A 27,779-nucleotide genomic window follows, 5' to 3' on the forward strand; every position below is an offset into this window, starting at 1 on the left:
AGGACTTACAAATAATTTTCATGAACTCTATCAGCTCTAAAGACATTTGGGTTGGAGATAACTGGGGACTGCAAGTACAACTAGTTGGAGAAACAAAGCCTCCAGGATACTATAAACGTCTAGAGGATTCAGCCCAGCAGCCCTTCTATCGGTTCATCCGACTTGAAAAAGAACAGAGACCTTGGGAAGGGGAGGGCCACGCTGAACACCAAAGTATTAGAGTAAGGTGTAGCTGGTTAGATTGTCATTGTTACCCTTTTGCCTGTTTTTCCTGCAAAATCTGTAAAGGATTGTGGTGGGCTCACTGCAGAAAGGGGAGAGCTCCAAGAAGTGTATGTCAACGCTGCTGGCTGGAGCAGCGCAAATTGACATCTGAAGTACTAAATTACAAGGTTGCCACTCGGGAATTGACTAAAGGATCCCCTGAGTGGTGGGAGGTTTTCATAAAGGGAATAAACCCTGAATTCCACTGTTACCATTCCAACGAACCCCTGGGTCCGTTCCTCACGGATATAGTCCAGGTCAAGTGTCGCAAATTAGTTAAAAAACTCAGGTGCGACACCCCACAGTTGAATACAAAAAATTGGATCTCCCGGAGATCAAAATGGGAAAGAGGGAACGATCCCACCCCTGAAGAATATCTCTGCTGTCGGGAAGATGGCTTGCCCTGTAACTTGTAGCAACCAAGTTGACAGGCGAGACAGAGAGGTAGATAGTGGGGATGAGGGGCCCTCCCAAACCTTGAAAGAGAACGTAAATCATCATGAATATGAGGATGGTGACAACGGAATGGGGGAAAATGGGAATGTAAAACTGAGCATGATAAGTAACATCCTCCCCTGCAGTGCGTATCACTCAATCCTATGGGTTTTTATGTTTGTATGGTTTCCCCTTCAGAGCGCTACAGTTAATTTGCATGAACCCTTTAAATGGACCTTAAGCAGATGGGAGGATCACGATACCCGTCATATTTTACAAACAATAACGGGACCTGGAGCACCAAGCTTCAAAGTTGGGATCTGTGATCTAACTCGGAATTTAAAATGCGGGCGACTGTTAAACTTAACAAGCTTCTATATGTGCCCCGCTTCAAACCCAGGGAAGCAATACTGTAATTACCCCAAACATTATTACTGTGCCTATTGGGGCTGTGAAACAATAGCATCAGCGTGGGCTCCGGGTGGGGGATTAGACAAATATTTAAAGGTAGGACATGGACCAGTAGGATGTAAACAACCACGAGAGTGGCCTTGGACTGGGAAAAACTTACTTGGGAACTGCACCTTTCTTTACCTAAATGTCACTCAACCAAGCGATTCTGGGTGGTTAATAGGCAAAACATGGGGAGTTAGGCATTGGATAGAAGGACATGATCCGGGAAATCTGATTCAAATAAAAAAGGAAGTAGCGCCACACGACCCTAGCCCTATAGGCCCAAATCCAGTAATAAGCAATGACTTAAAAGAGAGTAATAAAGCCAGAGATAATGTTATAGACAAAGGTAATCAAGAACCTCAGTTATTAGTGCAGAGGTATACAACTTTATGGAAAATCATGCAAGCTACCTTTGGAGTTTTGAATCATACCCATCCTAACCTAACTAAAGGATGTTGGCTTTGCTACATGATAAATCCACCCTTTTATGAAGCTATTGGGATTACATCTGAGGCAAGAGAAATAAATGGTACAAATCCAAAAGAGTGTCTCTGGAAAAAAGAAGGAGATAATGTTCCAGGCATTACCTTGTCCCAGGTTAGTGGACAAGGAAGATGTGTAGGAGAAGTTCCAGCAGATATGCGACACCTCTGTAACACAACAATGAGCATTAGCAAAGCAGACAAGCCTTTTGATTGGCTTATGCCAGCAATCAATACTAAATGGGTATGTCAACAACTTGGAGTTACACCCTGCCTATCGGTAAGAGCCTTTAATAATTCAGACTTCTGCATTCAAGTTCTAATAATCCCCAGAATCGTATACCACCCAAAAGAATACGTGGTAGAACATCAGAAGACCCCTGAACACTACCTGGTTAAAAGGGAACCACTTACAGCACTAACGGTAGCAATCTTGCTCAGCATAGGAGGAGCAGGAGTAGGAACAGGGGTCGCCTCCCTGGTAAGTCAAACCCAAGGTATGAAAGCTCTGCGTACATCTGTAGATGAGGATTTGAGTAGAATAGATAAGGCCATAAGTGAACTAGTTAAATCAGTAAAATCCCTTTCTGAGGTAGTCCTCCAAAACCGAAGGGGATTAGATTTGTTATTCTTACAGCAAGGGGGGCTATGTGTTGCTTTGCAAGAAGAATGTTGCGCTTATGTAGATCACACAGGTATTGTAAAAGACACGATGGCTGAGTTACGCAAACAAATAGAACAACGAAAAAGAGAAAGAGAACCCCAGCAGAGTTGGTATGAATCCTGGTTCACATATTCTCCCTGGCTGACCACTTTATTATCCACCCTTGCAGGACCAGTAATTTTACTAATTCTAATACTTACTTTTGGACCATGCATTCTTAGCAAACTTATTACACTAGTGAAAAATAGGTTAGAAGCTGCACATTTAATGATAGTAAGGCCAAAGTATGAGCCACTTAGCGAAGTAGAGACTGAAGAGTATTTAGAATTGAGCAAAAGGGAATTAGAGCGCTTTAATGAACAAAAAGGAGGTTAAAATAAAAAGGGGGGATATTGTTAGGAAAATAAGGCCTTTTTGTTCATAATATAGAGTCTCTCATATTCACAGAATAGAGTTTTAATTAGAGTTTTTACTTGTCTGAACATGTTCTCATTTTGCCAGGCATTCCAGTGTCTATCTCAGGCATTCCAGTGACTATCTTTCAAGGACAACTTCGTTACAAACTTTTTAGGGAGTTAAAACTGTTTTGAGAAAGCTGCTGCTAGGCACCCAAACACCTAAGCGAATAGATATGTTTCAAGGATAGTTCCGTTACAGACTTGGCAAAACATGTAAACGTGCCTAGAGATAACATTTCTTGTTTTTGAGGGAATTTCCAGGTCGCAGAGACAACCTTAAAGAAGACCACTGGCGCCACCAAGAGGCAAAGAACGACCACCTAACAACAGGGTGCGCCTGCGCAGAAGAGACACCAGAGCGTCACCAGAACGTCACACATCCGGAAGCGACAACCCAATAAGTGGGGGGGAAACGGAGAGCTAGGCGCGGTAGTTGAAACGACTGCCGCCCAGCGCGCGCTGGTTTGCTTTCGCTTTCCGCTATTAATAAATCCTTTTAATTGGATTTGACAGCCTATTGTGCTCGTTTATAACACTGCAGACGTCTCGTCAGACAACGATTGGGAACTCAGAGACTTGGGGTTTTTCTGGGGAATCAAGTGTTGTTTGGATGTTGCTGCATTGCGGGGTTTCTCACAGAGGTTGGGGACATGGACATGGGGTTCAAACAGATAGTGTTCATGTGCTTCATTCCTTTGCTTGTTGCCTTGGACAATGGGACAGGCTTTCCCATGAGACAACCAAGGGAAAAGGTGTGGGAGACTTTGACAAAGGCAGCAGGTCTGGACAGCATTTGCCTGACCCATTCAGAACTGGGGAAACAATTTTTGACATGTTTGGTAGGTATGCCAGTGAAGGAATGTCCAATTCCAAGGGACACCCTTCCAAAAAGGTTCTGAAGTCCTTTTCGGATCCTATGGAGGGATGGCGTGTCTGGACACAGTTCCTTCCTGTGGCTCACTTTGAACCTCCAGAGTTGGAAATTTTTGGATCGACAAAAATGGGATTTGGTACCGAATTCAATCCATTAAGAGTGGCAAAGATAGATAATCAGATAGTAGATATCATTCCAATTCAGTTCTTTCATAGAAATGCCTGGTGCAATCACACCAAAGTGATGAGCAAACTATCCCTTCAACACCCAGCCACTTTACCGAACGGAGTGTTTTTTCATTTGCAGGGACAGAATTTGGCCTGCTATCCCTGCAAAAGTCAAAAGCAGTCCATGCAGCATTGAGGAGCTCTCATTGATAACACCTGATTTGAGAACTTTAAAGGAGCAGACACACATGAAAGAGAAAAGGTCCTTTGAACAATATAGCCAAATTGTGATAATGATGTTTGTACTTGGGACAAGGCTCGGAGAATTGCAGTTGCAATTTTCTCACCCCAAAAACAGCGTTGGGGGTGACCTTGACACAATTGGACCACATAGCATGCTGGATTGAGTAAACATAATCGTGCCATTTCGTCTGCACTGAGTGACATGTTAACAGATATCAGCAGTGCAAGACAAGCGGTGCTTCAGAACAGGGCAGCAGTTGGTTATTTGCTGCTGTCACATGGGCACAGATGTGAAAAATTTGACGGGACATGCTGCATGAACTTGCTTGATCATTCAAAATCTATTCATGAAAATATGAAACAGATGCAAAGTAGTATCAGCAAATTGAGAAAAAAGAAACTTACAAGATTCTGGTGAAATGATTTCATTGGCTTTTTTAATCTTTCACCATTGTGGAAAAACTTTTTAAAATAGTGTTATATATTCTTATAGGGTTTGTAGTTCTACTTGTTCTGCCATGCATTTTCATGTGCATTCAAAGAGCCTTGAACAACATGGCAAAGCAAGTGTTTCTGGTTCAAACAGGGAGTGGAGATTTGGGAACTCAAAATGTCTCTCAGACATTTTTAGAGGTTCCAAGCCTTGGTCAGAAGCATTCTAGACCCTGGCAGACAGCTGAAAAACAGCTGTGGTTTTGGGTTTGAGCCATGGAATGAATTGCCGGCTTTGGAGGTGGAACAAGCAATCACAAAAGGTTAGATAGTATAGTATAAGTAGTTACGAAGTAGAGGGGAAATTTTTTTAGTATTGTACAGGGGGGTTTTAGCACATGTACAGGGGGGTTTTCACTTTGTACATGGGGGTCAGAAGTTCTAAGATGGAGGAAAGTGGGCTGAACCCATCCTTCTTCCTTCTTCTTCCTTACCTCCATGTTCTTGGTGATGTTGGCACTCACAGATTGGTTTAGAGTAGAAAAACACTTGGCAACGTAGGTAGTAGGTATTGGGGAATAATTGTAAACATGTTATACGTAATGTATCTTATAAAAGATAGCAGCAACCCTGGGCGGAGGGAGAGACGAAGAAGGCAGCAGATAGAGAGGATGTCAGGGGGTGTGTGTGCCTCTACCCAGGCCGCTGATCAAATAGCCGCAGTCCAAGAACATAATCTGTTAGATAACTAGCAATAAATTGCCTTGAGACCGAACAGCTAAGCCTGCAGAGTTTTTCTTTGGAAGCACGGGTTGGAGGAGGAATTTCACCACCACATGTGGCCCGAAAACAAGGCTGGGGTTCTCACAGACACTGGGATCTGCCCTGGGTTGGTGATCTCCAGAGTGCTTCTCTCAATGTGACCCTTATGGACAGGGCCCATGTCCAGGACATACTCGGGCAGCTCAACTCTGCAAGGAGGAGTAAGGACAGTCCTTAAACCACAGCCTGGCTACACATCCAAGTGGATGGAGGATACAAAGACAGTGGCTATTTCTCTATTCACTGCTGTAAAAACTCAGCTCAAGCCCATGAAACCCATGGCCTGACCACCTGGCAATGACTTTGGGAAGTCAGGAGGAGTGCAGGTCCTAGGTTTTATCAACTTCTAATGGTACCTGAAAATAAAATTAGTTTAAAATGGACACTGGCCACAGCTGCTCTGCCATGAAAAGCCAGTGTGAGTACACTGGGTCTCCACCGGTCTCAATGAAACTGCCTAGCCTGGTATATAGCCTGAGCCTGACATTGCTTTGGGGCCTAGGAACAAGATTTGCCTCCACAGGAAATCTTCATTGCTCTGCAACCAGATCACATGATCTGTTCTGCAGAGCATCTTCTTCCTGAATTGAAGCCTCCTGTGCTTGTGCTGCATCACGATGGTGCAAAGAGAGGGACCAAGTTACCTGGATAAGCCCTGCCACCCCACCAGGGTTCAAGCCATCTGATTTTGGGTTTTAAAGGATTTGCTGACATGTGCAGTTCCCTTCTCCTTTTGTTTAGTGTGCTCTGTTAGTTGGCACCAAGACATCAGCTGGGAGCTGTCTCTTTCAGAGCTAATCAGCAGGAACAGAATTTATGCTGTCTGGAAGGGCTTGAAGGTCTGCACTGGGTCCCCCAGCTCTAGGGACAGAACCCCAACACCTGTGGGGAGCTGAGCAGTCCAAAGCTCAGCGTGGTGCTGGGGAAGGGAGGACACTCTGCTGTTCCCATGTAGCGTGTCACAGCCACCGGGACCAGACCCTTTCTGAAGTCCAGGCTATTCCCAGCTCTGCAGACACAAGGAGCTCTCAGGAGAAGGGGACATGGCTGGGTGTTCCCCATGGGGCACCTGGGGATGGGAGTCCCTACTCACTTGACAAGACTCTGGCACAGCTCCTTGTCAGGGAACCTGCTCTTCGGGGGATAGTATGTGAGCTTTTGCTGCAGCTCCAGATCAGCCTTCTCTATCAGCGTCCTCATCGTGTCTATCTGTAGCTGAGAGCTTGGCTAAGGAAAGGGAAGACAGTGGCCGATTAGCAAAGGTCCTTCCCAAGGCCCAGCTTGCACCTGAGAAAGGATCCCTCCCTGCTCTTGTTGAGAGGGGGTGTGGGGGTCCTCCTGGCTGGCTGCTCAGTGTCTGTGACACCTCCTGCTCTCTTAGCCAGGACCTCATCTCCAGGGACACAACTCCAGCATCTTTGCCTGCCCAGACACTGTTAGGAAAACTGATCTGGTCAGGCAGATACAGGATGTCGGATGGGAAGTTATGAGGCAGAAATGCCTTGGGAGGAAACAACTGTGTAGTTTAGGGAGAGAGAATGAACCTTTTTCCCATAGTTCCTTGTTTCAGATGCAAATACTGTTCTGTCCATCAAGTTGTAGTTCAATCCCCTGTTCCAGAAAGTTCAATGTTCTGTGTTCATTCATTGGTCCCTATTACTTGTCATTCATCCCTTGTTCCTCCATTGGTTGTTTTCCAATCACCCCATCCCTGCTCCTCCCATTACCCTTTCTCTGGCTGGTTTCTTTCCACAGTTACCCCGCCTATCCTTTCCCAGTTATATACCCTGGACCCTCCTTCACTCAGGGCTTGCTGCCTCTGAGCCCCTTCAACCTGCCACCCTGCTACCTGATCTCTTTACCTCGCTTCGCCTGGACCCTCCAATAAACAGAGTTGGACCCTCAAGCAGCAAGCCTCTCTCCCTTTTACTGGTCTGCCATTATTACCACATCTAGCCCTCAGAGCATCTGGTGGTTTGTGGGAGCTATCCGCACTGACCAGAGAGCTCGCTCTCGGGAAGGCACCACCCCACCGACACCTGCCCTGTGGCCACAGGCAGACAGACCAGCCAGGAACCTTCCACAGCTCCAGGTGCTTGCCTGCCCACAGCTAGTACACCAAGGCAGCTTGGACAAAAACTGCTTTGAAAAGGAACCAGAATGAAGCTGGTGCCTCTTGGAAATGAGCACCACCAGCACAGCCCCAGGGCACAATCAGGCAGCCGCTGTTCAGGTCTGTAAATCTAGCAGGGCTTGGGTCGGGACCAAGAAACTCCCCAGAAATGACCTGCATTTCCTTCAGAGCACCATCTGAACTCCATCCTTTGATCTCTCCCTGGGGTAGAGCTGTTGCAGCCCCAGAAGAGGCCATGAGCAGAGTGGCAGCCCTAAGGGCAATGCTGAGGTGACAAATGGTTGTAAGTGGGCAGGGAGGTCCCAGGTGCAGCAGGGAGCTGCTGTGGGCTGCAAGGGGCTCAGGTGACATGGGGAGGGTCGCATGTGCCAAACAAGGCTGTATCTGTTCTTACTACAGTGCCAGAGCCAAGATAACGGGGCTTCAGGTCCCGAGTCTTTGGATTCAGAGTCTTCAAGGTCTCAGTCATCAGGGTCTGAGACTTCTTCCGAACAGCTGATATACTCCTCCGACTGTACTGATGCAGGGGTTTTACAAGCTGTTTCAGTGGCTTCTCATGTTTTTCATTTCCTGAAGGAAGAAAATATCCACAAAGAGAAGTGTGGGCAAAGTGCCAGTCCCATTTCAGCTGGGAAGTCCCTGCCTCCCAGCACTGGTTTCTTCCAAAAAGAAATCCCTGAAGCAATCTATGGGAAGTGGATGCTGCTGCTGCTCTCTGAATCCTCATGTTTGCTCCCACCCATCTCCCACCCCCCAAGGAGCATCTCATCCCCTGCAACGTCACAGAATTCCAACCCTGCCAGAAGCCCTGCCAGCCTCTCTTACAGCTTTCCCAAGCCCTTCAGTCTAGCCATCATCCTTCAGGACCCTGCCAGATGTGCTGGCAAGCTCTGCAGGTTGGTTCCTGGGACAAAGCCCACACGGCATCCTCTGCTCAAGACTCATGAAGCAACCAGGGGGCTTGACTTAGTCTGGGAGTCCTGCAGCCCTCCAGGCTCGGTAGAGGTGAGCACGAACTGCCCTATGGGCATATGGTAGGGAACAAAACCAGAGGAGCCCTTCCTGGGGCCAGACAGGCAGTGCCCACCTGTGATGTTCCAGGGCAGGTTCACGCTGATCATGGGACAGGACGCTTCTCCTTTCAGGAGGATATTTTCTGGGTCCAGGTCACCCACTTTAAGCTGGTAAGTCCTCTTGAAGGCTCCTGGTAATCCTGGCACGTAGGAGAATTTCAGCACTTGCTTCTCACCAGGTGCAATGGAGCCCTGCAGGGACAGGAGAAGAGGGAGGGAATGCATCAGAGTGATGGGGATGGCTCAGGGGACAGACAGGCTGAGGAGACAGGTTCTCATCTAGAAGAAGCCATCAGACCACATCACCTTTGTGACAAATACATTACAGTGTTGGCTTTCGCAACTGGTAGAATAAATACCATGCGTTTTATAATGTTGACTTTTGTAAAAGAAGTTTTGCTAAGGTTTAGAGTTCTTTAAATGTGAATGTTGTGTTGTGATATAAATATTGGTGAAGAGCTCTTGTAATAATAACGTTTAACCAGTGAAGGAATGGAAACCTGTTGAATGTGCTGAAAGGTAACAAATGACTGGGACCAGGACATCTGCACATGCTCCAAAAAGGCAGGACAGAGGAGGAACTATGTTAAAATATTTCAATATGTACAAGCATTTGTAGATATGGATTAGGCTGATGCAATACCCAGGGTATATAAGGGGTGTTGCTGTGTTGCCTGGGTGCCTCTGGCTGTGCCTAAGCACCCAAGCCAAGCACCCAGCGCTGTTACTTCTCCTTTGTTGACTTTGTCCCCTACTGTCTCTTATTAAATTTTCTTTAAATTTTAACTAAGGAGTGGCCTTCGTTTCTCACACCTTCTACCTTCCTTGTGCCCAAAAAGTCGAGCCTCTGACTCTAGGGTGCCGTGTGTCCTCCCCAGGGCTCATAAGGCTGCAGCCCCAGCACAGCCTGATGTGAGCACAGCTCTGCTGCTAATGGGGTTTGCCCTCTGCCAGCAAGAGCCCACCTCATCCAAAAAGGCTCTTCTGCTGCCACTGGGGAAGTCCCCGCACTGAGCAGGGCCAGCAGCTCCTCTCCTCCCTTGTAGGAGACAGGCATGAAGAAATGGGAAAGCAATTTGCTTCCTCTTCCCACTGCAAGGAGGGACAAAGGCAGGAGTGCTGCTTCGGCTCAAAGGCATCCAGGCAGGACTGAGAAGCTTGGATAGCAGTGGGATGCTGTTAATTTTTCTCCCCGCTCTTCCAGCCCTGCTGCTCCCTGGCCCAAAAAGCCGCTGCACAGCAACAAAGCTGGAGGAGGCAGAGACCAGCAAGCCTACTTAAGGGATATGTGATCACACAGGCAGGATAAGGTGACCCTCAGAAACACTCCAGTGCCAACACAACCCGAGATCTCAGCTGTTGGGAGTCCCCAGAGTGACTGTGAGCAACCAATTGCACTTTTAATTATGCCACAACATATGTTATAAATACACGTTCTGATGTGGGGTGAAAAATTACTATAGGGGCTGTAGATGTGCTGAGAGCCTTAACACATCCCACGTGTAAAGGAGATTGCTGGGAGACAATGCAGGCAGGCTTTGTCTAGGGGGCTGCAAGAGACCTCCCCCGTGGAGGCAGGCAGACCCCAAAGCCCAGGAAATTTTTGCCTGTCTGACCAATCTTCTAACAACTTTGCCCGTTTGACCGAGTTATGGGAGGAATCTTACCATATCGAAGCAGTTAACACTGCCAGGTTTTCCCCACCATTTTTTGGTTTTTTTGTTGGGCTGAGAGCACCTGGAGGGTCCGGCTCTCTGCAGAGCCATCTCTTCCCCGTCTGCCTACGCTGCTGTCGCCACTTCCCCGCTCGCCACGGCAACCCAGTGCTCCGCTGCCTCTCCGAGGGAGCAGCCGCCGCGCCCCAACCGTGACAAGTGCCCAGTGACAAGTGCCCGGTGACAAGTGCCCGGTGACAAGTGCCCAGTGCCCGGTGCCAAGCCGCAGCTGCTGAGCCCGGCCCGGCCGCAGCCCCGGGACAGCCGCTCCTGCTGCCGCTGCGGATGGAGCCCCTGCACCGCACGCTCGGTGCTGCTGGCAGCACACTTCCTCCATCTGCCGAGCAGGACCCAACAGAGCGGCCCAGCACTCTGGCGGTAGCGCTCCGTCCCTGTCCTCTGTTGCTGTCTCCGTTGCTCATTTTCTCTCCCTGCTCTCTTTTCTATCCCCTTCTGGTCGGGACCATACCCTTTCTTTATCAATAATCAGTTTTCAGATATAACACTTGCTGCGTTTGTGCCTTATTTTCATCTGAGAAATCTATCAAAAAGAATTCTCCTCTACTTCCCTTACAGCAGAACAGTGACCAACACACTTGTGCCTCCTGCCAGTGTCTGCCCTGTGACAGCAGAGCCCCCATCAGCCAAGGCCTGGGGGAGTCTTATCAGGAGAGCTCTTGTTTGATCTCCTCTGCCCCCCGCAGAAATTGCTTACAGCTCTGTCTCTCTCATGGCTGGGTTTGGGGTTTTCCCCTCTGACTTTTTTCCCCCTTCCCCCCACCCTCTTTTTTCCTTTTAACACTCTCCTGGGCCACCTGGCACAGGGCTGGGGTCAGTCACTTGTGCTACTTACAGTGGTGGGATTGACCAGAAACACACCAGGCAGATGCTCGGCTGCAGCGCTGGGATTTAGCGTCCAGATGAATTCAATCTTGCCAGTGTTCACCAGGGTGACCGTGCTGTGACCAATTTCATTAAATATCTGGAGAGAAGGCACAGGAGCAGGAAGTTACAGACTCAGGCCTGCTGCTGGGAATCTCCTTCCTCTCTCCTGGCCTTGGAAGCAGACACATCATGGGAGCAGGGACCAGGGAGGAGATAAGGGCACTTGGGAACCCGGGGAACCCCCAGACACAGGGCACTTGCACGGGACCAGGGAGCTCTGGCAGCACACAGCGGTGTGGTAACAACCGTGTGAGGGGCAGCAATAAATGAACCGGGGGACACGGGCCCTCTGCACTCTGAGGGGTCACCAACAGCCAGGAGAAACAGAGACAGCACTGAGGCATTGCAGGAGAAAAGGCACCTGCATGCAAGTATTGTCAAGCAACATACATGCAACAAGGGATTCAACACAGGGCAACACCGACAGGGCCAGCAGCTGGAAATATCTGTGGGCTTTCAGTTAAAAGAGTGATGTGGGGATTATTCTGGGACAGTCTCCCCAAATACAGTGACTGGAAGCCCAACTTCTTCCCTTGACTGTTGTGTGGATTAAGCAAGAGCTTTAGACAAGAGCATCTTCGTGGAGGTCAGGCTTTGAGAGTGGATCAGCAGAAGCATGTCTCAGGAACATGCCCCTCAGAGCACCCCCCGAGATCCTGCCTTCCTCAGGAGGCAGTCTTAGGTACCCTGAAAAAGAGGCACTCCCAACATTTTGGAGAGGGTTGGAGATGGCCATTTTAAACCAGCTTGGATGCCAGATGCGTCCCTCAAAGGTTGTACTTCCAAGCCCCAGGGCCAACAAAGAGGCTGGGAAGGGAAGGGAGCCCTGGACCGAGGTGGGCAGGAACCTGCTGGCCGTGGTCCCAAGGCAGCTGTGCCAGGGTGTTGCAGTTCCTGTTTATTTTATTAGTTTATTGTCAAATAATTTGCTCTGTTGCACCTCCATGTTCTCCCCAAGTTGGTTCATCCCTGATTTGTACCCTGCCTCAATGCTGTCTTTCATGCCATTCCCCACCCCTTGTTCCAGCTCTTTTCCCTGCCTGTCAAGGCAACCCAACCCCTTATTCCCAAACCTGTGCCACTTCTTAGCCTGGGCCAATCCCCAACTGCAACACCCCTTTGGAATTCCCCTAAACTTGGATGCCCCTTTGGCCCATGTGACTTTACCCTTCCTCCCCCTGCCCTATCCCAAAAAAATGATGTATTCCCTTTACTCCTCCCCTGAAGATTCCCCACTGGACAACTGCTAGCAACTTCCCCGTAAGTTGCAACAGTATAAAAACCCATGCAGCAGCGAGGGCTCTTTTACATTGCTCCTTTCACTTGAAATAACATCTTCCCTGTGGAGTCTTAAGACAGAGAGCCTCCTCCTTTCTCCTTCGCCTGGTCCCTGTTGTGGCTTGTATCTGGCACTGCAGAGCATGTGGCTCTAATTCTGTCTCTGGCAAATCCCCGCACCAAGGCAGTTCCTCACACCTGGCAGCACCAGAGTTTCTAGAGCTAGCCTGGGCTCTGGTGGGCTGTATCACCAGGGGACACGTGTGGTACCTGAGAGCCGCAGTTGATCTCCCGGAGGCTCAGGGAGTAGCTGACACGTGAGGCCTCCCCAGTCACCATCACCTCGTAGGTGGGGCCTCCCTCCACGTGGCACAGCGCCGTGACACTGGAGATGGCGTTGAGGTGGCCAAAGAAGGTGAAGGAGACCTGCTGGCTCCCTCCTGGCTGCAGCACACCTGACACTGGCACAATACTGAAAGCCTGGAGGACAGGAGAGATTGAGGTGTTGAGCATGGAAATGGGTGCAGAAGAGCATCCTGGACCAAAGTGCAGCTGTAGCCACTGCACAAACACGGCCACAATCACCCTAATCTCTTCCTGCATCTGTGCCACTGACCAATGGAGGGACCATGGGGAAAATCTTCTCCCATACTCAGAAATCAATGCATGAATTAACACATTACATTAAAGTGAACTGGGATGTCTCCTGGTAGCAGAAATTCTCTCTGGTGCACAACTTATTCTTTTTAATGCCTTTCAAAAGCATTTCTTACTGCTTTTAGAAAAGGGGAAGACTCAGAGTGAGAGCTCTTGGAGCTCAGGGAAGGACTCTGGCCCAGCTAATCTGACTTCTGAGGCTTTTCCCCTCTCTTTTGATTTAAATGCTGCTTTCTCAAGGTGCCTCAGCAAAAGGTCCTGCAAAAATTTCCTACGGACTACCTGATGTGTTCCAGGGGGAGCAATGCCCTCTATAGGTGCTGCACAGCGTCCCTGGAGTGTCCTACAACATGTCCTGCACAGCCCCTCCAACAGCCAGTTGGTTCAGCAGCACTTTGTATGGGCCTGGAGGGACGTGAGGCCCCTCTGTGTGCAGTGCTGGGGGCCACCAGTGGGACTGGGAGCTACAGCCCTGCTTGCCACGCTGGCGATGGATGAGTGAGACGGATTCCCTCTTACCTCCTGCGCTTCAAGGGAAGTGTGCGGTACATCCATAGAGCACCTGAATCCCGTCAACCCTAGTGGGGTGTAATACCCTGCACGAGTTTGTGGTGGCACCTGAAAAACAAGCCATTTTCTATGCTAGGAGGAAGAGACGGCCACTTTGCAAAGTCTCAGTTTGTAAGACAGCTCCAGGGCCAACAGTGTAATACCAGCTCTTGGGTGAGAGCAGACACCTGGAAACAGGTAGTCTGGCTGGGCTGGGAAAAGGGTACATGGAGATCAGGACTCATCACAGCTTGCTCTGGGAAGGAAGCTGGAGGTCTTACCATGATGATACAGATAAAAGCCTCATCTCACATTGTGAAGAAAACAAAGCAAAAAAATTCCACACTCAACACAGGCTTGTAGAATCTGAGCGTGCTCCTCCAAGAAAAACTCTCCTATTTCTCCCTCTCCCCACATCCAGCCACTGGCCCTGCTGCCTGGCCAACTTTCAGAGCACAGGACAACAGGGCAGCAAAAAGAGAGGTCAGCACGAGCATGACTGGTTGGTGGCAGGCTGGGGAGGCAGCACAAGCACTAGGTGTACAAGAAAATCTACCTCTGCTCCTACAGATTGGGCAAGACCCTGCGATTCTTTCAGGGCTATGACTGCCTCCTCCACATTTCTAATCTTGAAGCGTCTTGTTTGAGATGCCAAGGAATCCAAACAGGTTCTCTTCTCCTTTGGCGGTTGAGGTTTGAATGTAGGTGGGTAAAGCTCAGATCTGGAAAACAACATAACTATGAACAGGGACCTGCAGTGGGAAGGAGGGAGGAACACCTGCACAAGCAGCTCCTGGTCAGGATGCAGCCCCTGACCAGGGTGCTGGCACGTTGAACTGAGAAATGGTTTGATCCAGCCCTTCCCAATCCAGGCTGGAGCGGGTCTGCTCTATAGGCAGCCCAGGGATGACACTGAGGTAGCAGTGGTACAGCAGCTGCAATTGCTTACATTGAGGAACTAGAGAGGATAGGGATTAACATCTTGTGGGGATGCAAAAAGCACAGTGGGAGGAAAGCAAAAAGGTGAGATCTGAGGCACTGAGGGGCAGACCCGGCCACAGACGAGCCAGCACAGCCCTCCACAGTGCCCAACACCAGAACCTCTGCAGCTCCACCAGGTATTGATCAGGAATGTTTCCCTGACAGTGTAGGGGGGGTTGATTGACATTTTCCAACACTCCAGGTGACTCAGGTCACATTCCCCATTTTAAATTGAAGCAGGTGCCTGGAGTAACTCTGCTTGTGTTTCTAATGCCATGTGAGGGACACCGTCAAGCCGTGCCTGCCTGTCACCCTGATGAGCTGCAAGTGCTCCCCACACAGTCAAACATGACCTGGATGCACCATTCCCAGACAGGCATTCAGGGCCTGTAATGACCTGCTCCCCAAAGAATCACTGCCTTTGGCTTTGTAGCGTGTGATCTAAGGCTGGGTTTCGTTTCTGGATGAGGGGCTCTCTCATCATAACCCCCAAGAGATCCCCTAATCATCTATTCCACTGTCTTTAGTTGAATGAATGGTTTGAGGCAACTTCCCAGGACCATGGTGACCAGAAGACATTTTTCACCCTAACGTAGAAACTCTCTGGAAGGCAGGGATAGGAGATGATGTGATGAGCAAGTCCTGATGTCAAGCAGAACAGAACCCATAAGGTACATGTTGCACGGTGGACAAGTCAAAATAAGTAACAAGTGTCCACAAAACAAGGGAGTGAAGAATCCAAGGTGTCCACTGAAAGCTGACCCCTGGGAGGGAAATCATCCTGGCAGTAAAGGAGTTGTCCTAACAAAGAAGGAAAGGGAAGGTAACAAGATGTTCAGCATCAGCCCAGGCACTAAGTAGCTCTTTCTCTGGTCTTGGGACTTTCTGGGCATCCTGCAGCACAATGCAAGGGAGGAAGGCAAGGAGCAGAGAGCAGCTCCTGCAGAGAGGACCCATCCCAAAGCAGAGGGACCAAAAGGGCCTTCAGCAGCACTGTGGGAGCTGGCACTAGGAGCCCTTCATCAAGGTGGACATTGCCTCAGGCCACAGAGGTCTGAGAAAGCAGCTTTCACCCCAGCTTTCCTTCCCAGGGGAAACCACTGTGGGGGCTGCACAGCACCAAACTGCTGGAAACCTATTCCCTGAGCATCCAGCCTGACCACGGCTGGTCAATGTTATTTGCCAGATCCTAGGCCAACACCTTTGTTCTTTGCCAAGTACAAACAGGACACCAGCAAGAAGAGCTTCAGGGAGAGGACAAAGGTGCACACACCTCAACTTGTTCACCTGGCTATCCGAATGGAATGACCAGTGATACTTGACAGGAAGTGGGCTGCAGTTGGTGATCTCCAGAGAACGCACTTCTTCAGTGCCAGCCATGATGCAGCCAAACTCCAGGGTGCTGGGCTGGATTTGGAGATTTGGGAAGAGGACTTCTCCCCAAAGGGCGATATGCTCCACAAATGGATGGCCCCTGACCATGCCTATCTTCAGAACTTTCTCTTTTTTCCAGCTCTTAAAATCCAGGTCATAAGCTGGGTCAAGTGCAATGTAGAGATGACAGGTCTCCCCTACATCCACTGTCACAGGCTGCAGGACACAAACAGTAATTAATCACCTGTGGGATGATGTCCCAAGGTCTGACAGCACAAAACTGTAAATGTTCAAAGTGACCCCAGCTTGGGCTTCTCAGTTCATGGTTCATTTCCTTACAGCAGGGGTCTGTAGGCACCACAGTCTAGTCCAGGACTCCCTCAGGCCATTTCTGTGCTCAGCCCCAATACAAGGGGGTGGCTGCGGCAGAGCTGGCATGCTTTCCATGAGACACCTTTACTGCATGGCTTGCCCACACCCAGTTGCCTGCTCCCTTCTCCCTGTGCCTTAAAGGCAGGACGGATCTTCTCAATTCAGGAAAGATTTTGATTCCTTCAGCAGCTCCGCTGATGCAGCTCAGGCCAGCTCACTGCTGATGCTGCAGAATGAACTTCTTGACCCAAGGAGCTCCCTTGAAAGGCACCAGAAAGGCACCACATCCGTCCTGTTCAGACCCCACTGCAGGAGTCCAGGGCTGCTCACCTGGCCATCTGGGAGGGGCTGCTGGTCCTCATCACAGACCAGGAACGGCTGCTCCAAGTCCAGCATAAGGTCCAGTGGCAGCAGGCAGGTGTTTTTTAAAGACAAAGGCTGGTACTGCCGAGTCAGGTCATCACTGGGTTTCTATGGAAACAGGAGACAAGGAAAAACAGCCTCAACCAGGCACAGACCTCCTCCTGCTTCTGCTGCATCTCACATTTTTCAGCCCCAGAAACGCATACATTCCTATTTACCCTTTCTATTTATTACCCTTTTTTCCAGGAGGTTTTTCTTTAAAGATACTTCTCATGTTTAGAAACCACAGCATCCTCTGGGGGACAGGGAAACACTCCCATGTACAGATGAGGGAATAGGTCCCTGAGAGGAGGTGGCTGCTTCAACAAAATCTAAAGCAGAAAGTGACTCCAGACCATTTGTCTCCAGTTTTGTCCTTCTATTGGGCAGAACAGCACTAGATGGTCTTCACTCACATACAGTCATTTCTCACAACCTTATTGGCTCTAGCAGCCTCATAAAAGCCTAGGCTCTTTTTTCCTGTCTATGCATTGTGCTGGGCTTCTTGCATGGTTTAGAGAAACCAGAGACTTTGGGAAACTACTTCTGGATGTGCTGACATCAAACAGGTGCTGTGCCATAGCATGCAATAAATCAGTTTGTGTGTGTGGCATCAAGCAGAACCCAGGCAGAATCAGGTAGAGCTGAAAAGCTTCTAATTACATCTGAACTGCCTGTTCCAGGGGGGATTCTGTACTTCAGTGGAAGCCTGGGAACCAGAGGAGAGGCCTGAAACTGCAGAAACCAAAGGATGAAACATTGTCTCTTTTTCAGACAACTTGCAGGAGAGGGAAAGATGATGCTGGAGTTGGAATCCAGAGACTAAAGGGCACCTGCTCTGCTTCAGTGTTATCATCACTGCAGCTGCAGGATGTCTGGGGGTGTGGGTCTCAGATTCAGTCAAAGAGAGAAATGGAGAGTTTCTAACCAGGCAGAAGCCTGGGAAAGAGTTGGAGAAGAATGTAAATAATTCTTTATCTCTCTTGTTGTTCACATTGTTTATAGTGAAGTTCTATCACTGTGCGTCAGGCACTCTGCACCAATGGGGTGGGTTGTTTCCACTTCAGGACCAATGGAACTGGTCCTCACAGAGCTCTGTATAAAAGAGCAGTGTATTTTGAATAAATGAGAGTTTCACTCTCAGCAGCCTTCTAAGTCAGTCTTCTCAACAGCAACATGGGGGGTCCTCTGAAGCAGGTGCAGCTTAGGGAAATGCACAGCAAAGAAGGCAAAGAGACACAGGAGATGATGGGTTTTTCCTTGTCAGCCTGAGGAATTCACAGGAATCTCCATTTTTCCCAGCTTCCTTACAGCATCGGTGTACAGACATCACTGTGCCTTGGAGGATCCTCAAAAGCCTCCCTTTACAGTGAGCAAAGAAACTAGCATTTCTCTGGAAGCGGCCACGATCCCCCTTGGCAGTGCAGCTGTAATTTTACTTTGGGGAAGTTAAATACCAGTCTCGCCTCTAAAAGTGTTGTCACTTACTTTACAGAGTGTCTCAGGAAAGGTAAAGAGGAGCTTTAACACAAGCACACAACCCCCTCAGCCATGCTGTTAAATGCCAGGATGCAATCCCAAAACTTACCTTCTCCACGTGGAAAGAAAATTGTCTGGCTGATATTTCTATGGAGGGATCAATATATTTGCAGATAAGGACTGTTTCTATTATCTTCTCTCTCCTGCTGGCTATCCCTCTGACAGCTTCACACATCACATAATCCTGCACCTCCTGCATGCAAGAGTCACTTGTCACCAGTGGGTGGTGGCAGGGCACCCTGCAAATGCCCGACATTGGCTCAGCACCCACCATAGGCCTCATTCCTGCCACAGAGTTACGGTCACTGCCCCTTTTTCTTCCTGCGATGCAGCTTGTTTATTCTGTGCTCAATTGTCTGCAACACTGCACCCCAATAACCACTTGGCACTTGTTTAATTCACTTTCTTTTTGGGCTCCTAGTCTAAGTGTAATTTATTTCTCTGCCCTTCTTTGCTGACTAAGCATGCAATGCTGTTTGCCCCAAAAGAGCAGTATTTCCTTCCAGCCCTACTTTGGTATCAGCACTGGGTTCTGGTAGCTGTGGAATCACAATAAAGTCTCAGCTGGTCTGGGGGTGGCCAGCAGGGAAAGCAACTGGTGCTGCCACAAAAACGTGTGGTCTTAAACCAGTTTCTTGAAGGCCCCTGCTCATTTCCCCAGGCTAACGTCGAGGGACTGTGGAGCAAGCCCAGGAGAGGGGATCTGATGGTTGCCCAGGCTCAGCCCCTGGGGGCACCTCACCTGTGCGACGCGGGAGAAGCCTCGCAGCACCAGGTCCGCAGACTCGCCTGGCTGCAGTTTCATCAACGGTGGCTCCAGCGCAAACATGGGGGCGGCACGTTTGGGGCTCTGGGAATCATCTTTGGGGCTACTGAGGGCTGAGATGCCCTGGCCCCCCTCCTCAGGTGGGCTGTAGCATCCCACGCTCCAGAAGAGCTGATAGAAATGGTGGCCCCTGTTTGTCACTTTGAACCGATGAATACAGGGAAGGAAGCTAGAATAGAAGGCAGGATGGAAAATATTATGGGAATAGCTATTTCCCTGGTCATCAGATTGCTCCCAGTGAGCAACCTGAGGTGTTAATAGCTTGGAGAAGGTCTTCATTTCCAGCTCTTAATGTGGACCAGAAATAGTATCTGATAAGCTGCCCTTCTGATGTCATTATTGCAAAGAGAAATATGTTTATAATGGTAATGTAGCATTTTCCAGGCAAGGCTAACAGGACCTGGTGTTTTCCTCCAAAATGTTTGTTCTGGGGTGATTCATACTGTTGCTGTATTTTGTATTAATCTGTGCCCAAAACTGTAACTGAGTTTTGAGATCCTGCACTTGGGGACTTTGTGTGTGGGGATATGATTGCAGGCATTCCCAAAAGCCAGCTCAGAGGCAGTTTCTGGATGATCCCAGCAAGCTGATAAAAATTGTCTGCCTGCTCCAGGAGAGGAAACCAGGGAAGCAGGGCCTCTCTCTCGTTGGTAGCAGCCTTGGTTTTGCACTGGTAGCCATCTGTAGAAACTTCATTTTGCAATAAGAAACTGTTTGGAAGTGAACTTTGCAAACTCTGCTGGCAGTGAAAAATTGAGCGAGGTCCTGGGCAGAGCAGGGCAGCAGCAGAGCCCATGAACAGCGTGAGGAAGCAGCGGTGCAGACCCCACACAAACCAGAGAGTTTCCATCTGCCTCTGGGACTGCTCTGTGGGTTCCTGCCTTCCCGGTGGGAACTGTCACCCTCCTGTCTCTTTGTTCCTGGGGCCCCTGCATGCCATTTTGGTGTGATGCCATCTTCCCTTGGTCCCTCAGCCACAAGGAGAGACCACCTCATCTGGGCACCATTTCAGGAACCTTTTGTGAGCCTGCCATCATCACTTGATCATTACTCACTGTCCTGCTGACAGACATTTATGTCCTCACTTGATCAAGTAATAATCAAGACACTAGAACTAAAGAAAATTCAATGGCAATTTAGCGACTTGTTTCTCTGACAGTGGCTTTTGAGGGTGTCCAACAACTCTCAACTGGCCATCACATGTTTCTAAAGGAACCTCTCTGCCTTCAGGGAGTCAGGGCTTTGGACACTGAAGACCTTGCCTGAAGGACTACAGCAAAACTGCTCTTTGTTGAGACAGGAGCAGAGGTGGGAGTGGAGAGATCTCCTACCTGAATTGGCATCCCAGGTTGAGCTCTGGGGCAAATGGTTTGTCTATGACAATTGTGCTGCCAGTGCCCAAAGCCACCAGCCGACAGGCAGTCCAAAGGCTGTCCCCAGTGAACAGCTGGATAGTGTTAGCGAAGAGTCCAGTGTCATCCAGGGTTGCTGTGACAGTCACAGGCACCTGACCCCTAGCAGGGATCACTCCTTCTCTGGGTTCAATGGTGTAACAATGGGGTTTGCAAGGCTGTAAGACAAGCATAATATGCATTTAGGATGGGAACCATACACCCTGGTGTCTTGTGGAAAAAAAGACTAAAGAGGGGATGATAAAAATCATAAAGGCTTAAAATCCCTAAAATAGAGTATTGGGCAACAGCAGAACTCCTACAACTTGTCTTTTCCCCTCCTTTAACGGACTCACCTAATTAACCCAGTTCTGCCCAACCCAAGTGTTGCCTTCATGGAAGACAACGGTGACCTGGTTTCAAGGAACAGCACGGCAGCCCAGTCTCTCCTGGGCCACTCGGGCTAACAACACACGCAGGACACCAATGTGGTGGACGGTCAAAAGAGTTTATCTTATCTCACGGGTTTAAATAGTCTTGGGGGACTCTGCTACGTCAGGAGGGGTTGGTAGGGTCTCTAGGGTTAGTTAGGAGTGGAAGACTACTGGGTTAGGTGTGGTTACATTCTTTGGGGTAATGGATAACATGTTGCAGGGTGAGAGGGGGATGGGGGTCTTTCTTTCCGTCACATCCCAAAATCTTCCGTTCGCCTGTCCCTATCTACTACATCTCCCCCCTCCTTTTCATAAATAAAATGAGGTAGTCGTAGATATAGGCACTGGAGTGAGGTACAAACTTGTTACTTGGTAAGGAAAAAGGGGTTTGGTAAACCTGAGTAACTCTCGCAAGGTGAGTTTCGAAGGCTTTTGCAACTGACTGTGTTCGCAGTTTTTGGTTTACAGCATTTGTTGCTGGCCCACGAACAGAATGTTCGCCTGTTCTAGACGGGCTTGAACAAACGAGACCAGCTTGTTCAGCAGGCATGGTCCTATGGTAATAACAGCTAAAAGCAGTATTGCTAGCGGACCTACCAGGGCGGAAATTAAAGTGGTGAGCCAAGGTGATTGATTGAACCAGGATTCGAACCAACTCTGCTGGGTTTCCCCGTCTCTCTGAGCCAGTCTATCTCGGAGTTCTGCCATGGAGTCTTTAACGACTCCCGTATGATCTGCATAAAAGCAGCATTCCTCTTTCAAAGCTGCACACAGTCCTCCTTGTTGCATGAACAAGAGGTCTAGTCCTCGCTTATTCTGTAAAATTACTTCTGAAAGCGAAGAGACTGATTTTTCTAGATAGGACATAGATTTCTCGATCTTCTGCAGGTCTTCATCAAATGTCATTTGCAGCTGAGAGAGTCCGTGCTGTTGGGTTGCGATGGCTGAGACACCTGTGGCTGTACCAGCTGCTCCCAGGCCGAGCAGCATTGCGATAGTTATACCTGTGATTATTTCTCTTTTGTGGAGTCTGTCAGGTTCTTCGAAAAAGTGGTACACTTCTTCATCTGAGTGGTACAGGACCCTAGGAACAATCAGAACTTGGACACAGAAGTCAATAGAGTCATTAAATTTGGCAAGGAACACACAAGGACTCACTCCGGATCGCTGGCAAACCCACATCCCAGACGCGGATGGGACCACCCACTTATTGGTTTTTCTGTTGGGCTTGACAACTGCGGTGTAGAAGTTGCCTTTCTGCTTTGCTAAGGTTGCATTGTTAAACATTTGCCCCGTCTTGTGATTTGACTCAGGGTGATTCCTCTGCGGGGGAGTGTCCCATCTGCACTGGTGGGGGGCACTGGCTGTGGAGTAACTGAAGGGGGTGTTTAAAGCAATGCCTTCGTAGAAAGGGGGTTTAACATCATAACAAAGCCAACAGGAGTTAGTCAGGTTCGGTTTGGTTTCGTTTAGGGTTAGAAAGGTAGCTTCTAGCATACAAACACAGGGGTGTTCCACGGGCTGGTGGAGGGTTCTATGTGACCCTTTTGCAGCTCGAGGTTGACCAGATCCAGCAAGGCTGCCATTCGAGGCTTTGACAGGGGCCACTGCTCAACCCATACGGGGTCTGGTGATTTCCAAGTCAGTTTGATTGGCAGCAGTGGGTGTACGGCAGTGGCCCTTAATATAAATTTGTAATCCTGACTCCTAATATAGCAAGGATGTCCCTTCCTATCAGGGGTGGAGAGTTTTGCAAAATATAGGGGTGGATTGCTACTGTTTGTTCTGGTCCCTTTTTTGTATGAAGCATTATGGCTACTAATTGGGTGCTTTTCCAAGCTCGGGATGGCCCTCCCGCTCCGTTCACTGGGGGGACTTCTTTGCATTGCCAGTGTTGGGGCCACAGTGCTTGGGGAAAAATTGAGCAGTCTGCTCCTGTGTCTGCCCAAAACTGAAGCCCTATGACATGGGGGTCCTGACTGCCATAAAGACGGCACGTCCCGCCCATCTTCGGAGGCTCCTTCCCTATTTTCATGGCCAGGGCCACCCAGGGGTCCCGTTCTGGGGCATCCCCTGCTGACCCTGCGGCACGGGCGCTGCTTGCGGTGGTAGTGGGTACGAAGGTACCGCAGGCTGTGTTGCGAAATTCGCTGGCGAGGGTACCAAGCTGGCTGCCTCCTGTGTGGGTATGGGGTATAAGGGCACCCCGTCCCACTGGGGGTTGGCATAGATGGGCCGCCTTGCATTCGCGGCGGGAGGAGGCTGAGTGTGGCCCGCACGCCCCCTCCCTCTCCCGTTTCCCTGGGGCTGGGACCTGCATTCCTTAGCGAGGTGCCCCTTCCTCCCGCAGCTCCAACAGGCTCCTCTCAGGCGTGCTTGGGGTGGAGGTGCCGCGGCGGGCTGCCGTGCCGGCTGGCGACAGCTCACCGCGATGTGACCTGCCTCACCACACTTGAAACATGCCATGGCACTGGTCAGGGTGTGGACGGCTGCCTGAATGGGTGTCAGGTGCTCTTCCCTTACTACATGTCTGATCATGTCAGCCAGGCTGGCTCCGGCTGGCAGGGAATGTAAGATATCTTTGGTGACAGAGTTGCACTGCTGGCGCAAGCAGTCAGCTACCACGGGGCCCTTTGCCTCTGCCGGCAGGGTAGAGGAGTCTATTGCTGCCTGCAGGCGATCTACGAACTGTGTGAAGCTTTCGCTCTGCCTGCCTCACGGTGGACCACGGCGACGGCTTGGCCACGACCCGGGAGGCTGCACGAATAGCCTCCCTAGCAGCCCGAGTGGTCGCCCTGACCTCCTCAGCCTGCATCTGTGTGGCTTGTTGCTGAGGCGTGATCATATCATCATGCTTTCCCATAAGCCTGGATAACGTCGATCCGTGTAGTGGCTGCCTCGCGCCAGATGCTTGGGCGAACAGCTTTGTACAATTATCCTCCCATTCCTGTCTAAACACAATCATTCTGGCACCATCAAGTATCATGCGACCTATTCGTTTGATATCAAAGGGAGGCAGGTTGTCATTACTAAAAAGACCATCGATTAATGTGGAGACCATGGCCGAATTGATTCCTTTTTCTGCAATGGCTTTGACAATTGACTGTACATCTTTTGGGTTTACCGGGGCATATACCCTCTGCTGGTTCCCTTCCGGGCCGGTGATCCTCACCGGGAAGGTTTGTACGGCAGCCGCTGGGGACCACTCGGCACAGGCTATTTTTATTTCTCCCCAGTCAGTAAACTGGGCTGGTTCGTATTGTGGCTGCTTTTTGGTGCGGCTTAAAGCTTTACTTGGTTCGGTTTTAAATTGTGTTGGCTCTATTCTCTTCGTCTTAGAGTCGCAGCTGGCTCCTGGCAGCTCTTCCGAGCTGCCGGAGCTGCTGCTGGACTCAGAGTCGGAAGTCGAATGCCAGCGCACTTCCGGGGCTCGGTGCCGTTTTGTGCGGCTCCGACCCCGCTGCTCCCCCCGGGGGTGGCGCCGCTGCCGCCCCCCGGGCTCGCCCTGCCTCCTGCAGGGGGGGGTTCCTCCCTTACATGGTAGTGGCGTCAGGCGCAGCTGCCGATCGGCTCCGAGCCCTCTGCCGCTCTCCTCCTCTTTCTCCCGCACACGCGCATTAGCAAAACTCCGCGCCTCTGGGCTCTTTGCGCCGAGACTGCCCGCGCCCCGCCCCTCCCCTTGGCTGCCGGCGCCATTTTCAAAGGGATACGGGGGCGGCGTGGGCAGGATCTCCTCCCGAGCCGCGGCCTCCGCGCCTCTGGCTTCCCCCGCCAGTCCCCGCCAAAAGAACTCTGCGCGCTGCTGCACCTCTGGCAGCGGGTCACTGACCGGCAGTGGTGGGGCGGATGGGGAAGCCGCGGATTTTTGGGAGGTTTCCGCGGGGGGTCCCAGACCCCGGGCCGGGGAGGGGGGCGACGCGCCGGGCCCCCCCGGATCCCCGCTCCCGGGCGGATCGTCCTCAGGGCCGGTTTGCGTTGCCGCTCCTACGCCTAGCTTGGGTGTAACTAATAAACACGTACGCGCTATGCTCCATGTCTCCTGCTCTTCTATTGCTCCGCACAGGGCTTTCTCTACTTTGCCCCATGCCTTAAGGCTTCTGCCACTGCCTAAGGATTTCGTGTCATCGGCCAGCACGGCTGTGCGTTTTTCCCATATCTCCGGATGCAAAACATTCACAGGGCGTTCAATTGCCCCAAGCTCAAGCAGCCTTGCGATAGCAAGATAAAAGTCTTTGAGCTTACACTCAATGCCCCATTGCTTATGAACCTCACTTACGACCCTGGCGATGGCATCCATGACGACCGCGGGTCCTGGGACATCTCCCTCGCTGAGAACACGGTTTCACCGGTCTGGCTGCTGCTCTTGTCCAGGCGACACCCGCTGCCCGAGCGAATTATTTCCGGGCTTCAGCACCAGTTATGTTGCCTTCATGGAAGACAACGGCGACCTGGTTGTAAGGAACAGCACGGCAGCCCAGTCTCTCCTGGGCCACTCGGTCTAACGACACACGCAGGACACCAATGTGGTGGATGGTCGAAAGCGTTTATTATCTCATCTCATGGGTTTAAATAGTCTTAGGGGACGCTGCTACGTCAGGGGGGGTTGGCAGGGTCTCTAGGGTTAGTCAGGAGTGGAAGACTACTGGGTTAGGTGTGGTTACATTCTTTGGGGTAATGGATAACACGTTGCAGGGTGACAGGGGGATGGGGGTCTTACTTTCCGTCACATCCCGAAATCTTCCGTTCGCCTGTCCCTATCTACTACACCCAAGGGATGCTTATCCTCAGGAGAGTGTTCCTTCCCCAGTCTTTCTCTGGAGTGTGTGCCAAGGAAAGCTGCTTTCTCTCTCCTGGCTTCTCACAAAGGCTCAAGGCCAGAGGAAGCCAGGACTGCTCCAATCCCACTCCAGAAACCACACAGCTGGAGGATAATGCTGAGAGCCTGAAGAATATCTCTGTAAAACCAGTTGTGCAAATCCCCAGCACCAAACTATTCTTTCCCAAGGGGCCATCAGTGCTTCTCAACATCCCCTAAATGACCGAAGCCCTCACTTCCCACCAATCATCAGCTGTAGAGAGGTGCCCCAGTACCCTCTGCTTTGGAAAAGTCACCTCCAAATGGTAAGAGCAGAGCAGGAAAACAGGAAGCAGAAAGAAAAGTGGACATGTGCTCTGTGGGCACGGCTCACTGTTCCCTAAAACTCTTGTCATCTGGTTTTTCATGGATTTCACAGATTGGGTAAAAGAGCTGGAAGCTGCCCAAAGAAGGGAGGAAAGGCCTTGCACCAGCACAGCTGTGCAGACACAGCTCCCTGCTACCAGCATGTGAAACCCATCCTTTACACACCACGACCACCCAGCCAAGGTACATTGCTCCCTGCAGAGGCTGAAAGCAGAATTCTATTGCGGAGTTAGAGAAAGCTGTCCTGGAAAAATCCCTCACTTTGAGGTTACATTTATCCCCCAAACGGCGGGAATAGCAGCAAGAGGAAAATCCATGCCCCTCCTTGGCCCAGGAGGCTGTGGCTGGACTCTCCCACATGGCCTAATGCTTTACCCACAGCCACAAACAAGTCCTTAGTATCAGGTTTTAACCAACCCCACAAGTCCAACACACCCAGCATGAAGAAAAACAAACCTCAAGCCCCTCATGGATCTCCCCATCCAGCAAACATCCCACCCAGCCGCAGGCCCAGCCTACAAGGCCTTCCTGGCTGCACCAGCCCTGCTCCCCCTGCCAGGGGAGCAGCCCCAGCTCCTTCTGCCCTCTGCAGCCTCCAATATTAAACTGCCTTTCTCTGCAGCTGGTGCCCAAAGATGCTCTTCAATGGCACAGAGATCACAGACTGCAGGGGTGCACAGCCCCACATGTCTTTGTGTGGACAGCCCAGCTAGCCTGACCCACAGGAGGTGTGAAAAATGCCTCCCCACGAGCAGTCTGAGGACAGACCCCGCACCCTGCTCTCTACTATGAACAGCAGTCTGGCACAAAGCAAGTGAAGATGGAACAGGGAAACCATGGGGAAATCCATGTTCTCTGGGGAGCAAAGGACCACAGGTTTCTCTTGATATCAGAGCTAGAGACAAAAGATAAAATTAAGGGAGAACTTGTCAACACAATCCAGACTAGATTCTGCTCCAGTATCTCTGCAACTGATTTCATTGAGGGGTGCCCCAGCTAACACCACTCCAGAGCCAGGTTCTTCTTGCCTCGCTCAGATAGAATATTGGAGTATCTTGCCTCCTCTCACACAGGGCAATATGGAAATCTTACATTTAAAAACCAAGTCATGGCTGCTACTGACCAGTCTATTTCCCTGGAAAACAGCCCCACAGATGCTTACAATGTCTATCCTGAAGTCTTTAGGGATGAGACCTTTGTTGAAGAGGGTAAAATTTTGAGAAGTAGGCTGTAGTGCTGGGATCCTGCCAAACACTATCAGCCTTGGACTTGGGTAGATTTTTGCCAGCTGTCCAGAGCTCCGTAATTCTGATCTCTATTCCAGGAAGCAGGCAAGAAAGATTAAAAAAAAAACAAAAAACAAAAAACAAAAAACCCACCAAAAACCCTGAAAAAAACAAAACAAACCACAACAGGGAAAGCTAAAAAAGCTTAACCAGCTCAACTCCACTCAAGTTATTTCTTTAGGGACAGCTACCACTCTTCACCTGAAATGCTGGGCTTTTTGGGGGAAAAAAATATATATTCACCTCCAAATTTAAAAGGATTAAAGTAAGAGAACCTTTTAAACTACAAATTGTTGGTCGACAGGCAAAATCTTTGCAAGAAATCTCAAGTTAAGACCAGGCTG

At 50.1% G+C, this 27,779-nt stretch overlaps 1 protein-coding gene across 1 annotated transcript in view; it reads right to left on the reverse strand.

Moving 5' to 3' along the window:
- Positions 1 to 225: 225 nt before the first annotated feature.
- Positions 226 to 27,779, reverse strand: part of LOC144247087 (axonemal central pair apparatus protein HYDIN-like) — a 60,310-nt gene continuing 32,756 nt past the window's right edge. Inside the window, exons 15-26 of the mRNA XM_085589344.1 lie at positions 24,678 to 24,791; positions 23,653 to 23,996; positions 23,095 to 23,145; positions 21,434 to 21,521; positions 19,059 to 19,311; positions 18,366 to 18,509; positions 16,706 to 16,846; positions 15,903 to 16,219; positions 12,713 to 13,127; positions 8,519 to 11,201; positions 7,826 to 8,001; positions 226 to 5,446 (exon numbers count right to left, since the gene is read on the reverse strand). Coding sequence (XP_085445470.1) covers positions 11,052 to 11,201; positions 12,713 to 13,127; positions 15,903 to 16,219; positions 16,706 to 16,846; positions 18,366 to 18,509; positions 19,059 to 19,311; positions 21,434 to 21,521; positions 23,095 to 23,145; positions 23,653 to 23,996; positions 24,678 to 24,791 — 2,017 coding nt within the window. The 3' untranslated portion in view covers positions 226 to 5,446; positions 7,826 to 8,001; positions 8,519 to 11,051. The remainder of the gene's footprint in view (positions 5,447 to 7,825; positions 8,002 to 8,518; positions 11,202 to 12,712; positions 13,128 to 15,902; positions 16,220 to 16,705; positions 16,847 to 18,365; positions 18,510 to 19,058; positions 19,312 to 21,433; positions 21,522 to 23,094; positions 23,146 to 23,652; positions 23,997 to 24,677; positions 24,792 to 27,779) is intronic.

Source organism: Lonchura striata, chromosome 11 (assembly GCF_050655825.1).
Source record: "Lonchura striata isolate lonStrDom1 chromosome 11, ASM5065582v1, whole genome shotgun sequence".
In the NCBI taxonomy this organism is placed as follows: Eukaryota; Metazoa; Chordata; class Aves; order Passeriformes; family Estrildidae; genus Lonchura; species Lonchura striata.